We start from the raw sequence: 17,605 nt of genomic DNA on the forward strand, positions 1-17,605 counted from the left end.
CTCTTTAATTCATTATTACACTATTCTAAATGTCGTCAAAGCACGAGTGAAGACACCATGGAAGCAATTTGTTTGTATGTCAGAAGTTGCAAATTGATAGAATAAATAAGCTCATTATAATATGCAATCTTCCCTGATAGGGTTGATCGACATGTTGACGAGGAAGACACGCCGCCTCCCTCCACCAGTCTTAGTAAATGCCAAATATCCCGTTGAGGGCGGACTACAACAAATCGCTGTATACTGTCATCAAACGCCGGATACGAAAGAGCAATATCATTGGGTAGATTTAGTACGTAAAAAATAAACAATATGGTACGTGAGTGAATTCGCATAGAATTCAAAAAGAAAGGAACAAAAACCACCATTTTCATTTATTCATTTATAGAAACAAATTTATTCAGGATTGCTTGATCAGCATGAGCCTTTTTTCCACCAAGGTCCTCAGATAAAACATAAAAATACAAACAAAAATTCAATCATTACATTGAATTGTCATCAGTATAAAAATCCAAATCAGCTGCATTAATTGAAATAACAAAATCAGATAAATAGTTAGTTATCAACAAAATAAAATTCATGTTTAAGATTCTTTTTTGCAAATCTTTTAGCGAGACGACTGCAGAGAAAGACAAAAAAAAATTTTTTTGAACCTCGCATCAGAAAACATGTTAGCATAAATGCCGGCATACATGTCACACTTTTCAATGGGAGTAATACGCAATTCAGCACACACAGTCATGAGCACAGATATCCATCCACTCTCACACACACTCACACACACACACACACACACACACACACACACACACACACACACACACACACACACACACACACCACAAAATAACCATTTTCATGAATAACAGTGCACTCCTGTTATAACGAAGTCCTCGGGAACAGCAGTTTTCTTTCGTCATATCGATATTTCGTTATATAAGCGGAAAAAAAATAACAATGAAAATATGAAGAGTGGATAACACTGGGGCCAAAATCGTTACTTCGTTATAACCGGAATTTCATTACAACCATTCAAAATCATTTCGTGCTGAAAATTGCATAAATAAAATCAAAATCAAATAATTTCGTGCAAAGAAAGAAAAAGATCTGCAAGCATGTATCTCTAACGTAATGATTACACTCGGAATAGATCAACTTAACACTCATTAATGTTGCTTAATCACACAAAATCCATGCGAGCACGCAAACAAAAAAATACATTAAGGCATGCAGTAGGATAATAATCTATCATGTTGTAATTGTTCAAAGAAAGTCTAACATGTCTAAGTTGGTTTTTTTAAAGCATAATATCACCCTACATGCCCTTCAAATATCTAAGTTATTATTTGTCCAAAATAAAAGAAAATCTTGTGCTCACAGTTGCACACACAACAGTCATGTCAGAGCATTTTGGACTGACACATTTTTAAGGAGAGTAGCACACATATGGAAGAGAGAGAACAAACTATTTCAAGTGAAAATGACAGTCAATTTCTATTTTTAACTAAAACTAACAAACTCAGCAGTTTATCCCATTTTTTGTAAACGTCGGTAATGGCGCTTATTAAAGCCCGCTCAGATAGATAGATAAATAAAATGTATAAATAATATCATTTGCTGGTGCTCGGATGAAGATCAGGGACATAATTACAGCTTGCATAATTTGCAGGGGATTTTCTGGGGATTAGCTGGAGGATACGGGTTTCTGGCCTGTTAATGAATGTCTGGAAAGCCAGCACGATGGTTATCAATTATGTAGCTGATATTGTGACAATTAAAAAAAAAAGATTTCACAGAAGATTTCCCAAAGTAAATATCGACGCTCTGTAGTCAATTGCGAAATCGTCTCACAAAAACAACCACGGAAATGATAGGTGAAACTCGTCTACTAGCTGTTTGTTGTAAGGTCTGAAATAATCTCGTAAAATTGAGAGTGTGTTGTTGTCAATAAGTGGATGGGGGCGTCCTTTGGTTTTTGGATTAGCACATTTCGGTTTGGAGCCAGCGGGTACGGCTACGCAGTAAAATCCTGTTTTAGGATTGCGCGAGAAGTGATCTCGAGTGAAAAAATTCGGCAAGTTGAGAAACCTCTCGAGCTGTTTCATGACTGGAAAGGGATCTTTAGCGAACGCGGTCCCGTCCAAGACTAGCACGTTTTCATGACCATAAGCCGTGACCAGCTTTCGCAGTCCTTCGATGTAGCGACCAAACTTTAGGACTGCCGCTCCCTCCTTAACGGATCCGGTTTCCGGATCAAGTACGGTTTGTCGGAAGGTCGCTCTCATGAACCGGCCTTTCCCGGATACCCGTAGTGAGTCTTTCGCCGAAATGGGCAGCTGAATGAGTCCTTGCTTGTTCAGAGTGACCAACCAGTGCACGTAATCCGAGATGGCACGATCGACGGGCTCGCGGATGATGGCGATGACTTTGGTATCTGGGTGAAGATACGGTTTCAGTCGTAACATGCATTCCTGGGAGCAGGTGGTATAACCCGGGCTTTCAGTCATGGTCAACTGAGACCGAATTGTGTACCTCATTTGACGCCGCCATTCGTCGACCTCTCCCGACGTTAGGCCGAACCAACCCGGGAATCGCGTTGCTCCGATCACCATGCGCACCGACGGATGAAGCCCGATGTAATCACGGAGCGTGCCCGTGCCGCATTTCTTCACGCCCACGATCATGGCCATCGGCAGCTGCTGGCGACAGCCTGCCGTCCGGAATGGCTTCGAATTTACTTTCATTTTATCGCAGTCGACATTGGACATAGTATAGGGCGAATGTTTCTTGCTCGTTTTGGGCAGTGAATCTGGTCGCGCTAGCACTGCTCTCCCCGAGGCATGGGCAGGGCCTGTAGAGTGATCTACTGCGCAACTGTCATATCTAGATGTTGGTGTAATGCATAGAAGTAGGAGGCAAAGGGCGAATCCAAATATCGCTGAAAAACAGTACTTGCATTTCGCCGATGTCTTCATATTCAATGCAGTATGATTTTGGTGTAAGTGTGAATCAGATCTCAAACATCCAGTCCTGCAGGACAAGAAGGTGAAAAGAGAGGGAGACTTATACAAATAAATCAGTAAGGGGAAAGATTATTCACATCTCTTACATTCTTGTCCTGCGCATGTTGGTGACCACGATAGTCATTAGTGATTTGGCACAATAGTTATAGCAATCTTAACATATAAGCTTAGTTAAGTCCTTGTTCATGATGGGATTGCAAATTATAAGTTAAGCTTTTCAGCAACTTCCCCCTCCATTTCCAAGAATATTTCCCTGTACAGTTAAGTCACAGTACATGTATTTATTATGGCTACTGTGTATTTCCTTACACGGTATGCTGCATTGATTTCGTATAACTATTTATATGTGAAATATTATGCTGTAATAGGTAATTTTGTTGAAAATGCAATGAAATTAAAATGCATAATAATTGCCGAATTTGCAAAATGTCTTTTGCGATGTCGCTGATTATTAGGAGTTATACCACTCTGCAATCTTTCACATTTCGTTACATTGGGCTAAATCTGATGTTTCACATTGTGAGATGGCGAATAAAAAATAAGAAAGTCACCACTAATCATAACAGAATGAATCTAGATACTCAGTAAGCGTTCTAAGTGATGTCGTCCAAGTTGATGTTGAAATGTTGAACCTTTATCTACTAGTTAATGAAATACATTGAATTGTCACTTTTTAATTCCACACCCTTCTCTGCTGTATCGAAAAAAGATACTGAAAAGAAGAACATGCTTGCCGAAACGTCGGGAGTGGGTAGGCCCTTTTCAGGGCCACATACATACCCAAGAAAGAATACGTGGTGCACCGTTAAGCCTTCTACCACTCAACGTTCCACGTTCTATGGAAACCTTCAAAGATTTCATTAATTGATGTAAGTTATGATTCATCAAGGTAACGTTCAATTAAGGCACACTGAGTGCAGATGCAGTGATTTAAATTTGTGTCTTTACTCTTAATACGTCATTCTGCATGTGATTATCACGGCTGTTCACTTCTCGAAAAACATTGATTTTTCTCTCTGAAAAAAAAAATATATATATATATAAAAGATCACTTACCTTCATCCAACGCGTATTATTTATTGGGAGAGTACCTCGATGATATTTGTAAGATCGATGATGAGTTGCACATAATGACTGCATTTAATATACACGTATTAACAACATGTAAAGCGGTTCCTAAGTTTCAGTATTTTTCATTTCTGGTTCCCGCCATCAAAATCGCAGTCAGCTTGACCAAAACCGCGATTCTTATCAGACGACTGATGAATTTTCGTCTTCATGAAATCAACGGTGCTCAGGATTATAACCGTGTATATGGAACGGTTATGACACTGCCATCAGTGTGATCACACAGACGACTATTAACTGGAACGACACACGAGAGATTGAAATGGGGGAGACTAGAGAGAGAAGGGGAGAGAGGGGAGAGAGTACGAGATGGGGCGCCATATTATCACTTCATTCAATTCAATAGCGTCAGTATTTGCTCGTTGTGCACGGGCCTATGGCAACTGTGAACACAAAGTTTGTTAAAAGGATTTACTGTTGTCCTGTCAGACATTGTACCACTGACTGACGAGCCTGCAGGATGCTATGAATATGGTAGCTACCAATATAGGACTTCTTGTCTTACAGAGCAAACTCTGTATGTTTGTACCTGTGGAGGCGTACAATGTCTCGAAGTTAATATGATTTCGTCTATATACAAGTTATATCGAGGCGGTTAAGGCTTTTTGGTGCATTATCATGTGGGTCGTTCGATGAGGGTGCACACTTATTTTGATTTGAAGTATCTATCTATCGCACTTATACATTGTATCTCTTTTTTGTGTAGTATTTCTGTATTTGTATTTTTGTATTATTTTGGACTACATATTAATTTTTCGTTAAATTGTGCGCTTAGAAACATCTGTACTAAGCGCCTTGTAAATGTATTGTGTCATTATTGTAGTAGTAGTAGTAGTAGTAGTATCTCTATCTTCACAAGATATCTCTTGGAGATTAATGTCACGTCAAGTTCCATCCTGGAACCTTAGACTTCCAGTACTTTTCTCAGGATTCGTGCCGTCCCCAGCAATGCTGCTTTTTGGAGCGTTTGCACTCGATCTGGCACACCAACGTCGTCCAAGTGCCGTCGCAGCTGCTTTGGCGTTGTTCCGAGTGCTCCAACGACAATAGGGATCACCTTCGTTCTCATATTCCACAGGCGGCGAAGCTCTCTGGCAAGGTCTTGGTACTTCTCTATCTTTTCCTTCTCCTTCTCGGCTACTCTGCTGTCTCCCGGTACCGCGACATCGACGATTGTGCACATCTGTCGAGCCCTTTCTACGACGATGATATCCGGACGCCTGTGCTGGATGACATTGTCAGTTTGAACATCGAAATCCCACAGGATTTTAACTTGATCATTTTCAGAAACTTTCTGTGGTTCGTGCATATACCATTTGCTCTCACATGGTATTTCATGTTTTCTGCAAAGCTCCCAGTGAAGGACTTGTGCCAGTTTGTCATGTCGTCTTTTGTACTCCTTTTGCGCCATTATTATTATTATCATTATTATTATTATTATTATTATTATCATCATTATTGTTATCATTATCATCATCATTGTCATCATTAATCATCTCTCCAATTTATGCTCGGTAACATGAGAAAAATGTTTGATGGTGCATCATGATTAGGATCTTAGTGAAAAAAAAAAATGTTGAATTCCTCGTCGTTTAGTGTGATTTTCTTCACATGGTTGTTCGTACATTACGTCACAAAGTGTTGTAGTCTTTGCGCCCAGAATTGACTGCACAAAAACTTATATAATTTATAACGTTTGAACGGATTGTACGATTTCCTTCAAACATCATCGCTGTGCTGTGCAAGAATTGCAGATTTTTTTTCTTCTTTTTTTTAACCTGAGGTATCCTGTTAGTTACAGCAAAGTTATTTATACAGGGCCAATGATTTCAGAACATTCCTACAATGATAAGATATTGCTGTGCCCTTTCCCCGCAGATGATTAAAGGTCAATTCCTTGTTTGCGGTCAAGATCGAAAAACTTCATGTACATATTTATTTATATGTCCCATATTGTGATTGTGAGAGAAGGGGAGCCATTCCAATCAACTGTGCGGTAGTAGAATAACTATTGCAACTACATCTCCGTTCTGTTACTTCAAAATGAAAACGATTATAAGGGAGGGATACTATTAGTTGCACTTTTTTTTCATGAAAGACGTGCAAACGGTCTGGTGCCATAAATATGATTCCATGAGGTCGTGGTATATAGGCCGAACGTAATATGGCACCAGATCGTAGATATTTCCCGTATTTCAGGAGGGCAATATGGCATGAGATCGTAGATATTTCCCGTATATCAGGAGGGCAAGCAGGGGGTAACGATTTCTTTTTTCTTTTAGTGTGTAGATCTAGTTTTAAATTTATATGAATTCTGCATTATCACACTGGTAAATCAATTCGATGAAAACTTCTACTAGAAGAGCACTCGAAGAACATAGACTTCTCCCGAGCAGCTAATGTTCACCAATGCTGTGATTTTCACTCTGTATCGTAATTCTATATCATAATCTAGTTTGCATTATTAGATCTCTTGACAATCAAAACGTACCCTCTCTACTAAACAGACCAGCCGTCATTAAATCCGCCGCACAGTCTGGCCAACAACGCAAATGGCTCGAAGGGTCGCAAAAGCAAGTGCGCCATCTAGAGTTCATGATTACACCCTACTAACGATGGCAAAGCTCATAATTGTGATAAATATGAAAAAAATGATGAAGAAGAAAGAAAAACCTGGATCCAGATGGTGATCCAGTTCGGTACCTAGTAATCATCTTTTCTCTGTGTCATCATCAACTCTTCCTGAGTATGTCATCCCAGTACATTCACAACTTTTTTTAAGATTTATTTTGCATAAAGACAGAGAGACAGACAAACAAACAGTCAAATAAATAAATGAATAAATAAATAATAATAATATGATAATAATGATAATGATGATGATGACAATAATGATAATAATAATAATAATAATAATAATAATAATAATAATAATAATAATAATAATAGTGGCTACTTGCATAGCGCATAGGTCAACCTTTCAGTGCTCATGACGCTTCAAAAATGAAAAGAAAAATAGTGAAACAATCGATATGAATAAACAAACAAAATAAAGATGAATAATAACCAATAAAAATAAAGCCGCTCTCGCTCCGCTTGTCCAAAGGAACATCAGTCATTCTTATCACCCAGGAAATGTGAAATACGGTACTCATTTTCTTTCTTTTTTCTCTCTCTTCCCCAGCCTGAGTGAAGAGAAACATCGTGGGGACAACATTATTTGTATATTCGCAGTGGTCAGTAATTGGACTGAGGATCACCTGTTTAAGTATCCAGCGTGTTATCCACTTTCGCTTTACGGCTTCACTGCTGTATTTCCGCCCGTAATATCAACGAACTACATGGCCAACAAAACGAGAGGAGTTAAATCCAGCGTGTCACAAGGGTTCGACAAAAGGGTAATGATATAATGTATAAGTGATCAATTAGATCAATTTGCACTGCTTAAAAGCCACGATTTTGATATTTGAATGTTTGGAACAACGTTTCATGGTTCTCAAGAACTCCTGGTTGGAATCTGTGTGGTGGATACATTCAAAGGAGTTACGAAATATCTACCCATGTCAATTGCAAGGATTTTCTCTCAGTATTGTAATAAGTACGTGTTTCTGAATTTTGACACTTTACGTGCTTCAAATAAATCGTATTTGAACATGATGCATACATTACATTCGTATATAATGCACACACACATACACACACGTACACATTGTGCACACAAATGTCATGTTTAAGTAGGGGTTATCTTAAAAATTGTATCTAAAAGATAAAGGAATGAGGAGAAGAAGAGAAAAGCAAAGAAATATTTTTTTTTGTACGAAAAATCTAAAAGTAAAGCATAACACAAGCAAACTTTACAATCAACCAGAGAATTTGATAAATGTAGGACCTTTATTTCATAAAAATATTGTAATTCATTCATGAAAGACATTGTATACTGAAAAACACAAGTGATAAAAAAATGCGTTGTTAAATGATGCTGGTTCAGCGACTCCTATTCAAATGGTAATAGTTTGCTGTTCAGGAAGTTCATTGATCCAATAAGAAAATAAGGTACATTAATCCAATCCGAAAATGAAATCAGGTTCGTTATTTTGGATAAATAAGACATTGTTATTATCATTATTATTATTATTATTATTTTGAAGGTACGTTAATCCCTAAATAAATAAAAAAGTTCGTTAGTCTAAAGGTTCACTGGTACGGAACTTCTTTTCATCTTTGGGTAACGAACCTTATTTCTTTTGCGGATAACGATTCTTCCGAATGACGCCTGATGTGTTCGGATTAACAAACCCTATCTTATTTTCGGATTAACGAACATCTAGACATAGGCAATAATATGTATTTTGAAATAATGAACCTTCGAAATAACGAACCCTATTTCATTTTCGCATCAACGAACCTTCGGTATAACGAACATTACTCATTCAAGTACTTGGGAAATATCTCCCCGACCTCCAACAAGAGCTTTCAATTTTCTCAAACCAAAAGTTTTAATCCTTACATTACAGCTTACGTGTCTCCATGAGAGTCAAAGCATGATCAAAATTGCTATGGAGAGCAAAAGGAGAGAACATTAAGATTCGTACCCACCACAAGGGAATCGTCATGAAAACCAAATAATTATTTGTCTGTGCGTGAGTGTGTGAGTGTGTATAAATATATATATATATATTTTTTTTACATACATACATATATATGTAGGAAAAATAAAAAAACTTCTCTTAAAAAAAACTTGTAATAAAAAAAAAACTTGTAATAAAAACTTGTAATAAAAAACTTCTCTTTGGATCCATGGCGTACCTGAGACTCTTTCTTGTATATACATATATATATATATATATATATATATATATATATATACATACATATATATATATATATATACATATATATATATATATATATATATATATATATGTGTGTGTGTGTGTGTGTGTATGTGTGTGTGTAAGACAAACTATTTGAGATGTGGTGAAATTTTGGTGGTTGAGGACCTACACTTTTAATAGTGGTGGAGATATTAATCCCGTCAATTGGTATTCCTCAGTGGAGACAGCCCGATAGAAAGAGAGCGGGAGAGAATGAGAAGCCAAGAGACAGTAAAAGAATGGTAGACAGAGAAACAGATCCCTCGACCCCCCCCCCTAAAAAAAAAAAAGTTGGGAAAGAAAATGTCTGATGAGAGCTCAACAGGCAGAATTACTCATGACGTTCTATACCAGATGTTTGTACTCCAATAGATGTTTTACTTCTGTATCTGTCATGAAAGCATGTTGACATTTCTTTCCTCTTATTTACATTTTACATGATTTATGTGACATGGATTATGTGTTGGAGATTGAATAAAATTTGAACTTAAACTCGAACTTAGCCAGACGACAAACTTGATTATGGGGGAGGGGCTGATCCGGATGGCATGAGGACACTCACAGAATAAGATTATTCGTAGTTCCACTTTGCACATGAGCAGGAAAAAGAAAGAGGTCCTTTATGATAACAGACATGCTGGTTTAAAGATAAACATCTTGAACATATTGCTTATTCATGCCAGCACATCCAACTGGCAGCAGCGAAGTGTTCATTAAAACCCATTATTTGGCAGTGATAATAGGAAATACAATTGTAGTTTGCTTCTTCATGTATACAATGCATATACGAAATTGTGTTTCCCCCGACCGTTCATCGAGAGGCTTCTTTAGTCACGTGGTCTATGCAAAGTCATTCTTTGTTTGAACATGAATTCAACAAAATGTTACGTCAGACAGTCTCATGCATTACGTCGCTACGAAACAAGTGACGGGGTAAAAAAAAAAATGTTACAGTGTATGTGCCAAACTGGATCTGCCTCATTGCACAGATAGAAATACAATTTATTCATCTCTCATCGCATAATGTCCTGTCACTCCAAAGAAGATAAAATTTTATGATGGTAATACATTTTCGCCATCTCTTCTTTAAATTTACTGATATAAATAGATAAATAAAAAATACAAATTACTGATAATTATAAATAGATTCAAGTCTGCTTTGAAAACGCATTCGTTTACAGAGTAAGCAAACATGAAGCTCGGTACCATCACTGTAAGTGGAATTGTATGTTTTTGTATAATCTTTTCATTTTTTATTTCTTGAGCGCATGGGGACATTATCACTTTGTGTTATGCGCTATACCGGGTGTCCCCAAAAAAGCGGAACGGTGGATTTTCAGTACCTTGCGGTCTAAAAGTTATATATCTTTTAACATCATTAGAAAGAGCATCTTCCGCAGAAGACTATGTTACCAAAATCATTTAATTTGCTTCAGTACTTTTTATTCTACGCCAATTTCTGAAAATGCAGTCACTGTCAAATTTCGCCGGATTTTTGCGACTTATGAGATAATAATTTGAGTGCGACACGCGATCCATACGGTAAATATTGTGTAAGCTCGGTGATCCATGTCAACAAAAGATACAGCTTTCACATTGGGCACGGGCCAGGAAAAGACAGTGTGTGTGTGTGTGTGTGTGTGTGTGTGTGCGCGCGCTCCCAATATGAAAGCGTTATCTTTTGTTGACATGGATCAACGAGCTTACACAATTCACCGTATGGAACGCGTGTCGCACCCAAATTATTATCTCATAAGTCGCAAAAATTGAAAATGACTGCATTTACAGAAATTGGCGTAGAATAAAAAGTGCTCAACCAAATTTAATGAATTTGGTGTCATGGTCTTCTGCGGAAAATGCTCTTTCTAATGATGTCAAAAATATATCACTTTTAGAACGCAAGGTACTGAAAATCCACCGTTCCGCTTTTTTTGGGACACCCGGTATAAGCACTGTCAATTATTATTGTCATTATAATTATTTAAGGTGAGCGATGCATAACGGTAAGGGCGCGCGGATCCCTAATTATAAGGTGCGCAAAGATTGACGAAACAACATCATAATCACTGGTGAGGATGTATTATGTTTGGACTCTGATCTGACGTTTTAATTCATAGATAACAATACACGCCTTATACCATATCCAGATGCCCGTTTCATTCGCAGTAATTAGTTTGGAAAGTGATAAAATCAGCATACAGTTTGAAACAATTTCACAATATAGATCTCTGATTTTCACGTTCTCACATAATTTCTCGACGAGATTGCCTTTTATTTTGTATATTTTATCATTAAAGGCAATTTTGTCTAATCTAATCAATAAACATGCATCATAATTTATTCAACTTCACGTTAAAGTTCAAGACTAATCTTCTTATCGGTAGACGATGGCATCGAATCCCGATCAAGAAAGGCTCAAAATGCACCTGTGGTATTTTCTCTTTGCATCCCTCAAAAACAAACACATCCTGTTTTAATCATTACAACAAATCGGAACTTCCGCTCTTAAACCTGTTAGCTTGAACCATGGGCATATTACACATAGACTTTCATCGATCGCTGATTAATAATTTTCATGCACCTGTTTCTATCAAAAGTGTCACAACAGCACTTAATTTTTTTTTTCTGCTTTGACTTGTTTGATCTCTTCGTCACCGCTGACAGCTAGCCTGAAAAAAAAAACAAAAAACAAGACGACGCTTTGAGAAATCTAAAAACTACTATAGGGTAGGAACTCTCTTAAATCAAGAAAAATGCATGTGCAGTTGTAGAGTAGACTCTGACTGACAATGTGGGACCAGAGCCCTGTTTCAGAAAGCTGTTCGTAAAGTTATGCATGAAGAATCAGAATCAGAAACGGTTTCAGTGAATATCCTAAGTCAAAGAAAAACATGTGAATAATCACACTTATTTTTGTTTTATAACGGTTCAGCTATGTCTACGGCAAAGCGAACACAAACATAAATAAGGTTAGATACTCAGGCGTTTTTAAAAAACCAAATATTTCAAAATGAGTTAGAGCCATGGAAATGATACCTTAAACTCCTCTGTCAATTGTTGGTTGAAAGGTTTATAGTAAGTTCTCAGAATTGCGAGCGTACGGTTGTCTATGACCGGATGTAGCCGGCCCTTCACACGCGGATCTGGACACACTGGTTCTGACCCAAGCGGGATGGCCGGGCAGTAAAATCCCGTCTCGCTATTTAAATAAAAATGCTCGCTTTGAAAAAATGCCGGCAAACCAAGGAACCGTTCCATCTGCCGCATGACAGGAAAGGGATCTTTAACAAATGCTTCCCCGTCAATGATTAGCACGTGGTCCCGACCATAGACCTTTGTCAGTTTACGTAGACCCTCGATGTAACGGCCAAAAGATATGATTTTTGCAAACTCCTTGACGACACCCGTTTCGGCATTAATGACTGTCTTCTGGAACGTCTCTCTGATGAAGGAAGCCTCCCCCGCCAAACGAATTCTATCACCAGCCGACACTGGAAAGTGAACGACACCCCGGCTCTTCAGGACCGTCATCCAGTGAACGTAATCGGAGATGGCGCGATCAACAGGGTCCCGGATGATGACAATTACCTTTGTGTTCGGGTGGAGATAGGCCTTCAGACGTCGCATACTTTCCTGCGGAAAGGTTAGGTAGCCCGGAGCTTCCGTCATGGTAAGCTGAGCCGGAGTGGAGAACCTCATCTCTCGGCGCCAAGCATCCACGTCCCTCCAAGAAAGGCTGTACCACCCTGGATAGGGCGTCTCTCCAGATGCCATGCTGACTGCGGGGTGATATGCTACGTACTGACGCAGCATGGATGTGCCACACTTCTTGACGCCAACGATCATAGCCCGTGGTAATCTCTGTTGACAACCCATCGCCCGAAACTCCTTTGACCCCGGTGTCCATGCTTTGCAGTCCCCAGGACGGAGGCTGTACTTTGGTCTGAGCCTTTCAGCTGGGCTTCTAGAATGAGTCCTCTGATGTACACTCCTTTCATCATTGTTCCACGGGTGCTGGTTTAGCCTCCTTTGGATAGTACTATTCGTTTTTTGCTGTCCTTTTCGAAATAACAAGTTCGACTCATCTGTCAGCGCTTCGTCGTTGCGAGTAATGGCTGAACCCTCATGCTGGTCCGTGGTGTTGTTGGACTGACTCGTCGAGCGATCAGGCAAAGGTTGTCTGTCACTATGAGGTGAAATTAACAGCATGCAGACAACAATGCCAGCTATAACCATCGCGCAATACTTCACCTTTTTCTTCATTCTCTTCTGCATATTTTTTTCTCGTTCATCCATCTAAACGAAGATGACAGGGGGAAATGAAAATGAAAATGAAAATCATCAATTATAAAAAAGCATGTCGATTAGAATATTTGCTTAACACAGCGGGTATACAATCTGTGAAAAGAAAAACATTGCTTTCTCCTGCTTTATTCTGTTCTTTGCATCATTTAATTAAAGTATGTTTTGTATCCCACTTACATTATACACTAAAGGCCTACAAATACTCACTATAATGTGTTTTGGCAAAATGTCTACTCTGTTCGTTCTCAACTTGCAAAAAACCCTCAAAACCCGAAAAAGACAACATACAACATACATTACAGTGCGTGAAGAAAATTCATACAAGTCATTATCAAAGTTGGTATATTGGCATTTAATCGAAGAAAAAAACCTATTGTAACAGTGCTTAATATAATGATGATTAGGAGAAGCTTTCTACGATGTGAACAAATACTAAATCAAATTGCATGTCAATCAAGAGTTAAACTTTTTGTATGTAATACATTATTGACAATTCCAACAAATAAAATACACTGGTTGAATCCCTCAGTTCCGAGATTATTGTGTACACACAAACTATCCTGTTAATTGATGTAATTAGTATATCATGAGCGTGTTCTACCATTGGTAACTGAGGTGATGTTAAGCATCAAAAAAGGCCAATTTTAACATGGCCAAATATTACATTTTTTTCCAAACTGAATGTATTTCAGGAAGACATTTCCGACGAAACTTGACACGTGTTAACCCGAACGTTGTGTTAGACTTCGCAACTTGATTATTCTGGCGGTGACTATTACTGTTCGCAAACAAGTCAACCAACACAGGTCTAACAATGCCTTGTAAGAATAATCCTTCTTGTTTGATACAATGCATCTTCTAGCTCTACTCGAAAGTTATCACCTTTTCCGGAAAAGTCACAAGAGCGGAAATGGCCATTTATATAGACAAGAAGAGGCACGGATTTCTGGAGATAACTACACCGGCACACCTCGCTGCTTGTTAATGCAGGTTTCGTCCGCATTGTATGTCATGAATGCGTGAGAAAGCGTTGACTGGAGCTAAATTTTGATGGCTTTTTCCAGCCCAGTAACTTGGTAGGGAAGCACAACAGGGAAAGCCTGACTTCTTGTACCTGATATTAAGCTTGTTTTGTTTGATCATTTACTCTTATTGTTTTGAAAATGCTGAATAAATGCTACTTCTACTACTACTACTACTACTGCTACTACTATTACTATTACTGCTACTAATGATAATAATGATATTGATAATAACAGTAATTGTAAGAAAAATTACAGTCATACTGATGATACTACTATATACTAATAGTAATAATGATGATAAAGTTTCAGTAATAGTTCTCCCTTGCTTTTCCTGCCTAGCGTTCGTGTTAATATGATGATTCATGATGAACACATTAAAACGCCTCAATAGAACGAAAGTATACCAACTGGGCTTAGATTCAAGCGTCTCGCATATTCCAGATTGCTGTATTACCCAAGCTTGAAATTAGCAAAACACTGTACGGGCATTTTAGGCAACAACTGAAGACTTACCGACATGGGCCGTGTTTCTACCGGGGCCGTGTTCCCACTTGGGCCGTATTCCCACCGGAAACGTGATTCAATCAGTCGAGATAAGGTAGACTAAGAAAAGATGTTGCCAGAGAACTATCAAAATTTGACGAAGTATTAGAAATGGAGGGCCACTCGTGTTCTATTGCAGAGAAAATGTCACGCCATAGCGACATGCATCGTGGTTATTGTCAACAACAGTCGCCTCTGATACAAACGGGTCAACACGCTTGATGAACCATTGACCCAGTAGAACGTCTTATGCGACGCCTTCGTTATGCTGCAGTGATTACAGCTTTGTCAGGAAGAGAGAGAGAGAGAGGGGGAGAGAGAGAGAGGGGGGGGGGGGGGGTAGGGTGGAGGGAGAGAAAACAGTTAGGTGTAAGTGTATGGTATGGCAGCTATACCTGATTTGTTGACAGAAGCCCATAGGCATGGCGCCTTCCATTTTAATGCACGCTGTCGCTCAAGATTGGCCGCCGCATCCGAGATTGGGGTATATACCCTGCTATTGTCATGCAAAAGCTGTTTGTGCTACCGGTAATCTCTTCTTTCAGAAAATCACAGTGTCCCTTGATCAATTGATGCTACCGAAAGCTTTCCTTTATTGTGATGTCTCTTTATGATGAGGCTGATGTGAGGCTTCGACTTCTGGAGTCTTCTCTGATTTCATTGGGCTGATAAATATCTGTTTCAAATGGGTGACACACGCAACGTTACTTGGTCACTCATTGGCATAAAGTGGTGTAAATGGTTCCGTTGTCGGCACTTCTATCACTATTAAATAGGCAAGGCACTTGCTAAGGGTGGGATTTCACGGAGCGCGCGAACGATTTGCGAATGACGCGAATGGCAAAATCCAGCATTCGCATTTTAGTCTGCAAAAGATCGCCAAACAAACGTGAGGGTTCGGAAGCGTCGTCAATTGTTCGCGAATGTCGTTTTTACTTCGGCGAGAATTTCAAAAAAGTTTGAAATTTTTTGCGAACCTTTTCCGCACACTTAGTCGGGATTTGCTCGTGAATTGTTCTCGAAAGTGTCTTTAAAGCTTCGTCATATGCGCAAGACCTTCGCAAGACACGCGCGATGTTCGCAAAATGTTCGTGAAACCCCAACCAGACTCCGAAACTTCGGAGAATGTCTCGCGTATGTTACGCGAAATCTGCGAAGTTTTTCCGATCATTTTACGACGTAATCGCAAACTGTTCGCGTACCTTTTGAGACATTCTCGCGAACGTTTACCGCACGTTTGGGGGATGTATGACCTATACGTTTTCTACTTCATCTAAACATCAAACAATTATTAACAACTATAGTAACAAAAGAAATTAAAAACTAGCAAAGAGAAAGAAATGTTTGATATAATATACAAAGAAAATCGCAGAATACACTTAAAATTATTCTCAAGTAGGTAAAATTTCGTTTGAACTATAGAGATTATGTGTTGGAGGAACTGCAAAAAAAAATCAAATGCTTTACTAGCGGAGATAGGTCCTAGGGAAAAAAATATATGTAGGCACACCATAGACAAATGAGAGGAAAAGAAAGGAGAAATAGAGTAAAGAAAAAAATTCAACTCAAGACAGCTTCCACCTCTCCTTGGGTACATTTTCTCCCATGATTAATGAAAATTTTTCGTTGTTCGCATTTCCGTCGCGTGTTCTTCGTGTACGTAACATGCTGCACTTTAGCAATGATGCACACGACATTCGCACATACGTCGTGGAAACTTCGCACAAATTTCGCAAGAATAGTTTTCGGCTTCATTGTCGGAAAACATTCGGAGAAAAACTTTTCCGAATGTTGGATTTTGTCATTCGCGTCCTTCGCAAATCGTTCGCGTGCTCCGTGAAATCCCACCCTAAGCAGTGATTTGGCTCAGTCGGTAGCGCGTCTGCTACAAAATCCAAAGGACCTGGGTTCGATTCCGAGTATATCTCTCTGAGAAATGTTGTGCGTAATCATACTGCCCCCCCCCCCCCCTCTTGTTAAGTAAGATGCAGAGTACTCTGACCCTCGGATAGGGCAGTAAAATCAGGGAGGTGTAAGAAAAGGAGAGACAACTCCTGCTCTCCTTTGAATTCATGCGCGGCACCGCCGAGAAGTTATGCGCATAACTACAGGTGGAAATCAGGTGCTTTGACAAAAGAGAGCATCAATAATCGGGACTAGCGCTCTCACATCTAAAAATACTTGCCCCTACTGCATTTCGCTCTCTCTCTCTTTCAATGTGATGGCAACAATGAATTTGTGTATCTTGAATTGGAGCGGTGAATCAAAATGCAGTGTAAAACTGGCAATGTTAACAGCAAATAGTTTGAAAGCACGCTGGTGCACGCTTTAGCGGAGTACTTTATTTGTAAGATCAAAATATCCCAGATTAAAGGATAGAAAACTAACATGCGGAAATGTGCGCATTATAGAAAAATATTAGGTTTTAAAGATGGCCTAATTTTCATTTTGTTTCAATTTGTGCATTACGAAGAAACTAGAAATACATGTTTATGATATCGAATTCTTTCCTAAACTACTCTCAATCAATTCGAGTATTTCATTTAAAATTTTACGAGGGAATAAAGCTTGTAATTCAGCGAAAGGTGAAATGCGTTCTTCGTCTCCGAGCTTCGCCTTGCAACTAGAGCGGTGCAGCGCATGACTTCAAAGCGTATAGTGGAATGCTTGACATCCCATTGTAACGCTTTGTACCAAAACATGTGTA

The 17,605-nt window shown here is 38.9% G+C and overlaps 1 protein-coding gene across 1 annotated transcript; it reads right to left on the bottom strand.

Annotated features, from left to right (window-relative positions):
* Positions 1–1,847: 1,847 nt before the first annotated feature.
* LOC139742493 (heparan sulfate glucosamine 3-O-sulfotransferase 3B1-like) lies at positions 1,848–2,768 on the bottom strand. Its single transcript, XM_071653032.1, has one exon. It carries the CDS (start codon positions 2,766–2,768, stop codon positions 1,848–1,850), a length of 921 nt encoding a protein of 306 aa, XP_071509133.1.
* Between the last annotated feature and the right edge of the window lie 14,837 nt (positions 2,769–17,605).

Source organism: Diadema antillarum, unplaced genomic scaffold (genome assembly GCF_040938485.1).
Source record: "Diadema antillarum isolate AM-2024a unplaced genomic scaffold, OU_Dant_1.0 scf00000032, whole genome shotgun sequence".
Taxonomy (NCBI): domain Eukaryota; kingdom Metazoa; phylum Echinodermata; class Echinoidea; order Diadematoida; family Diadematidae; genus Diadema; species Diadema antillarum.

What these genes read in the sequence shown, in the direction of transcription:
- LOC139742493 (XM_071653032.1), bottom strand. Translation starts at nt 2,768, where the DNA reads ATGTCCAATGTCGACTGCGATAAAATGAAAGTAAATTCGAAGCCATTC.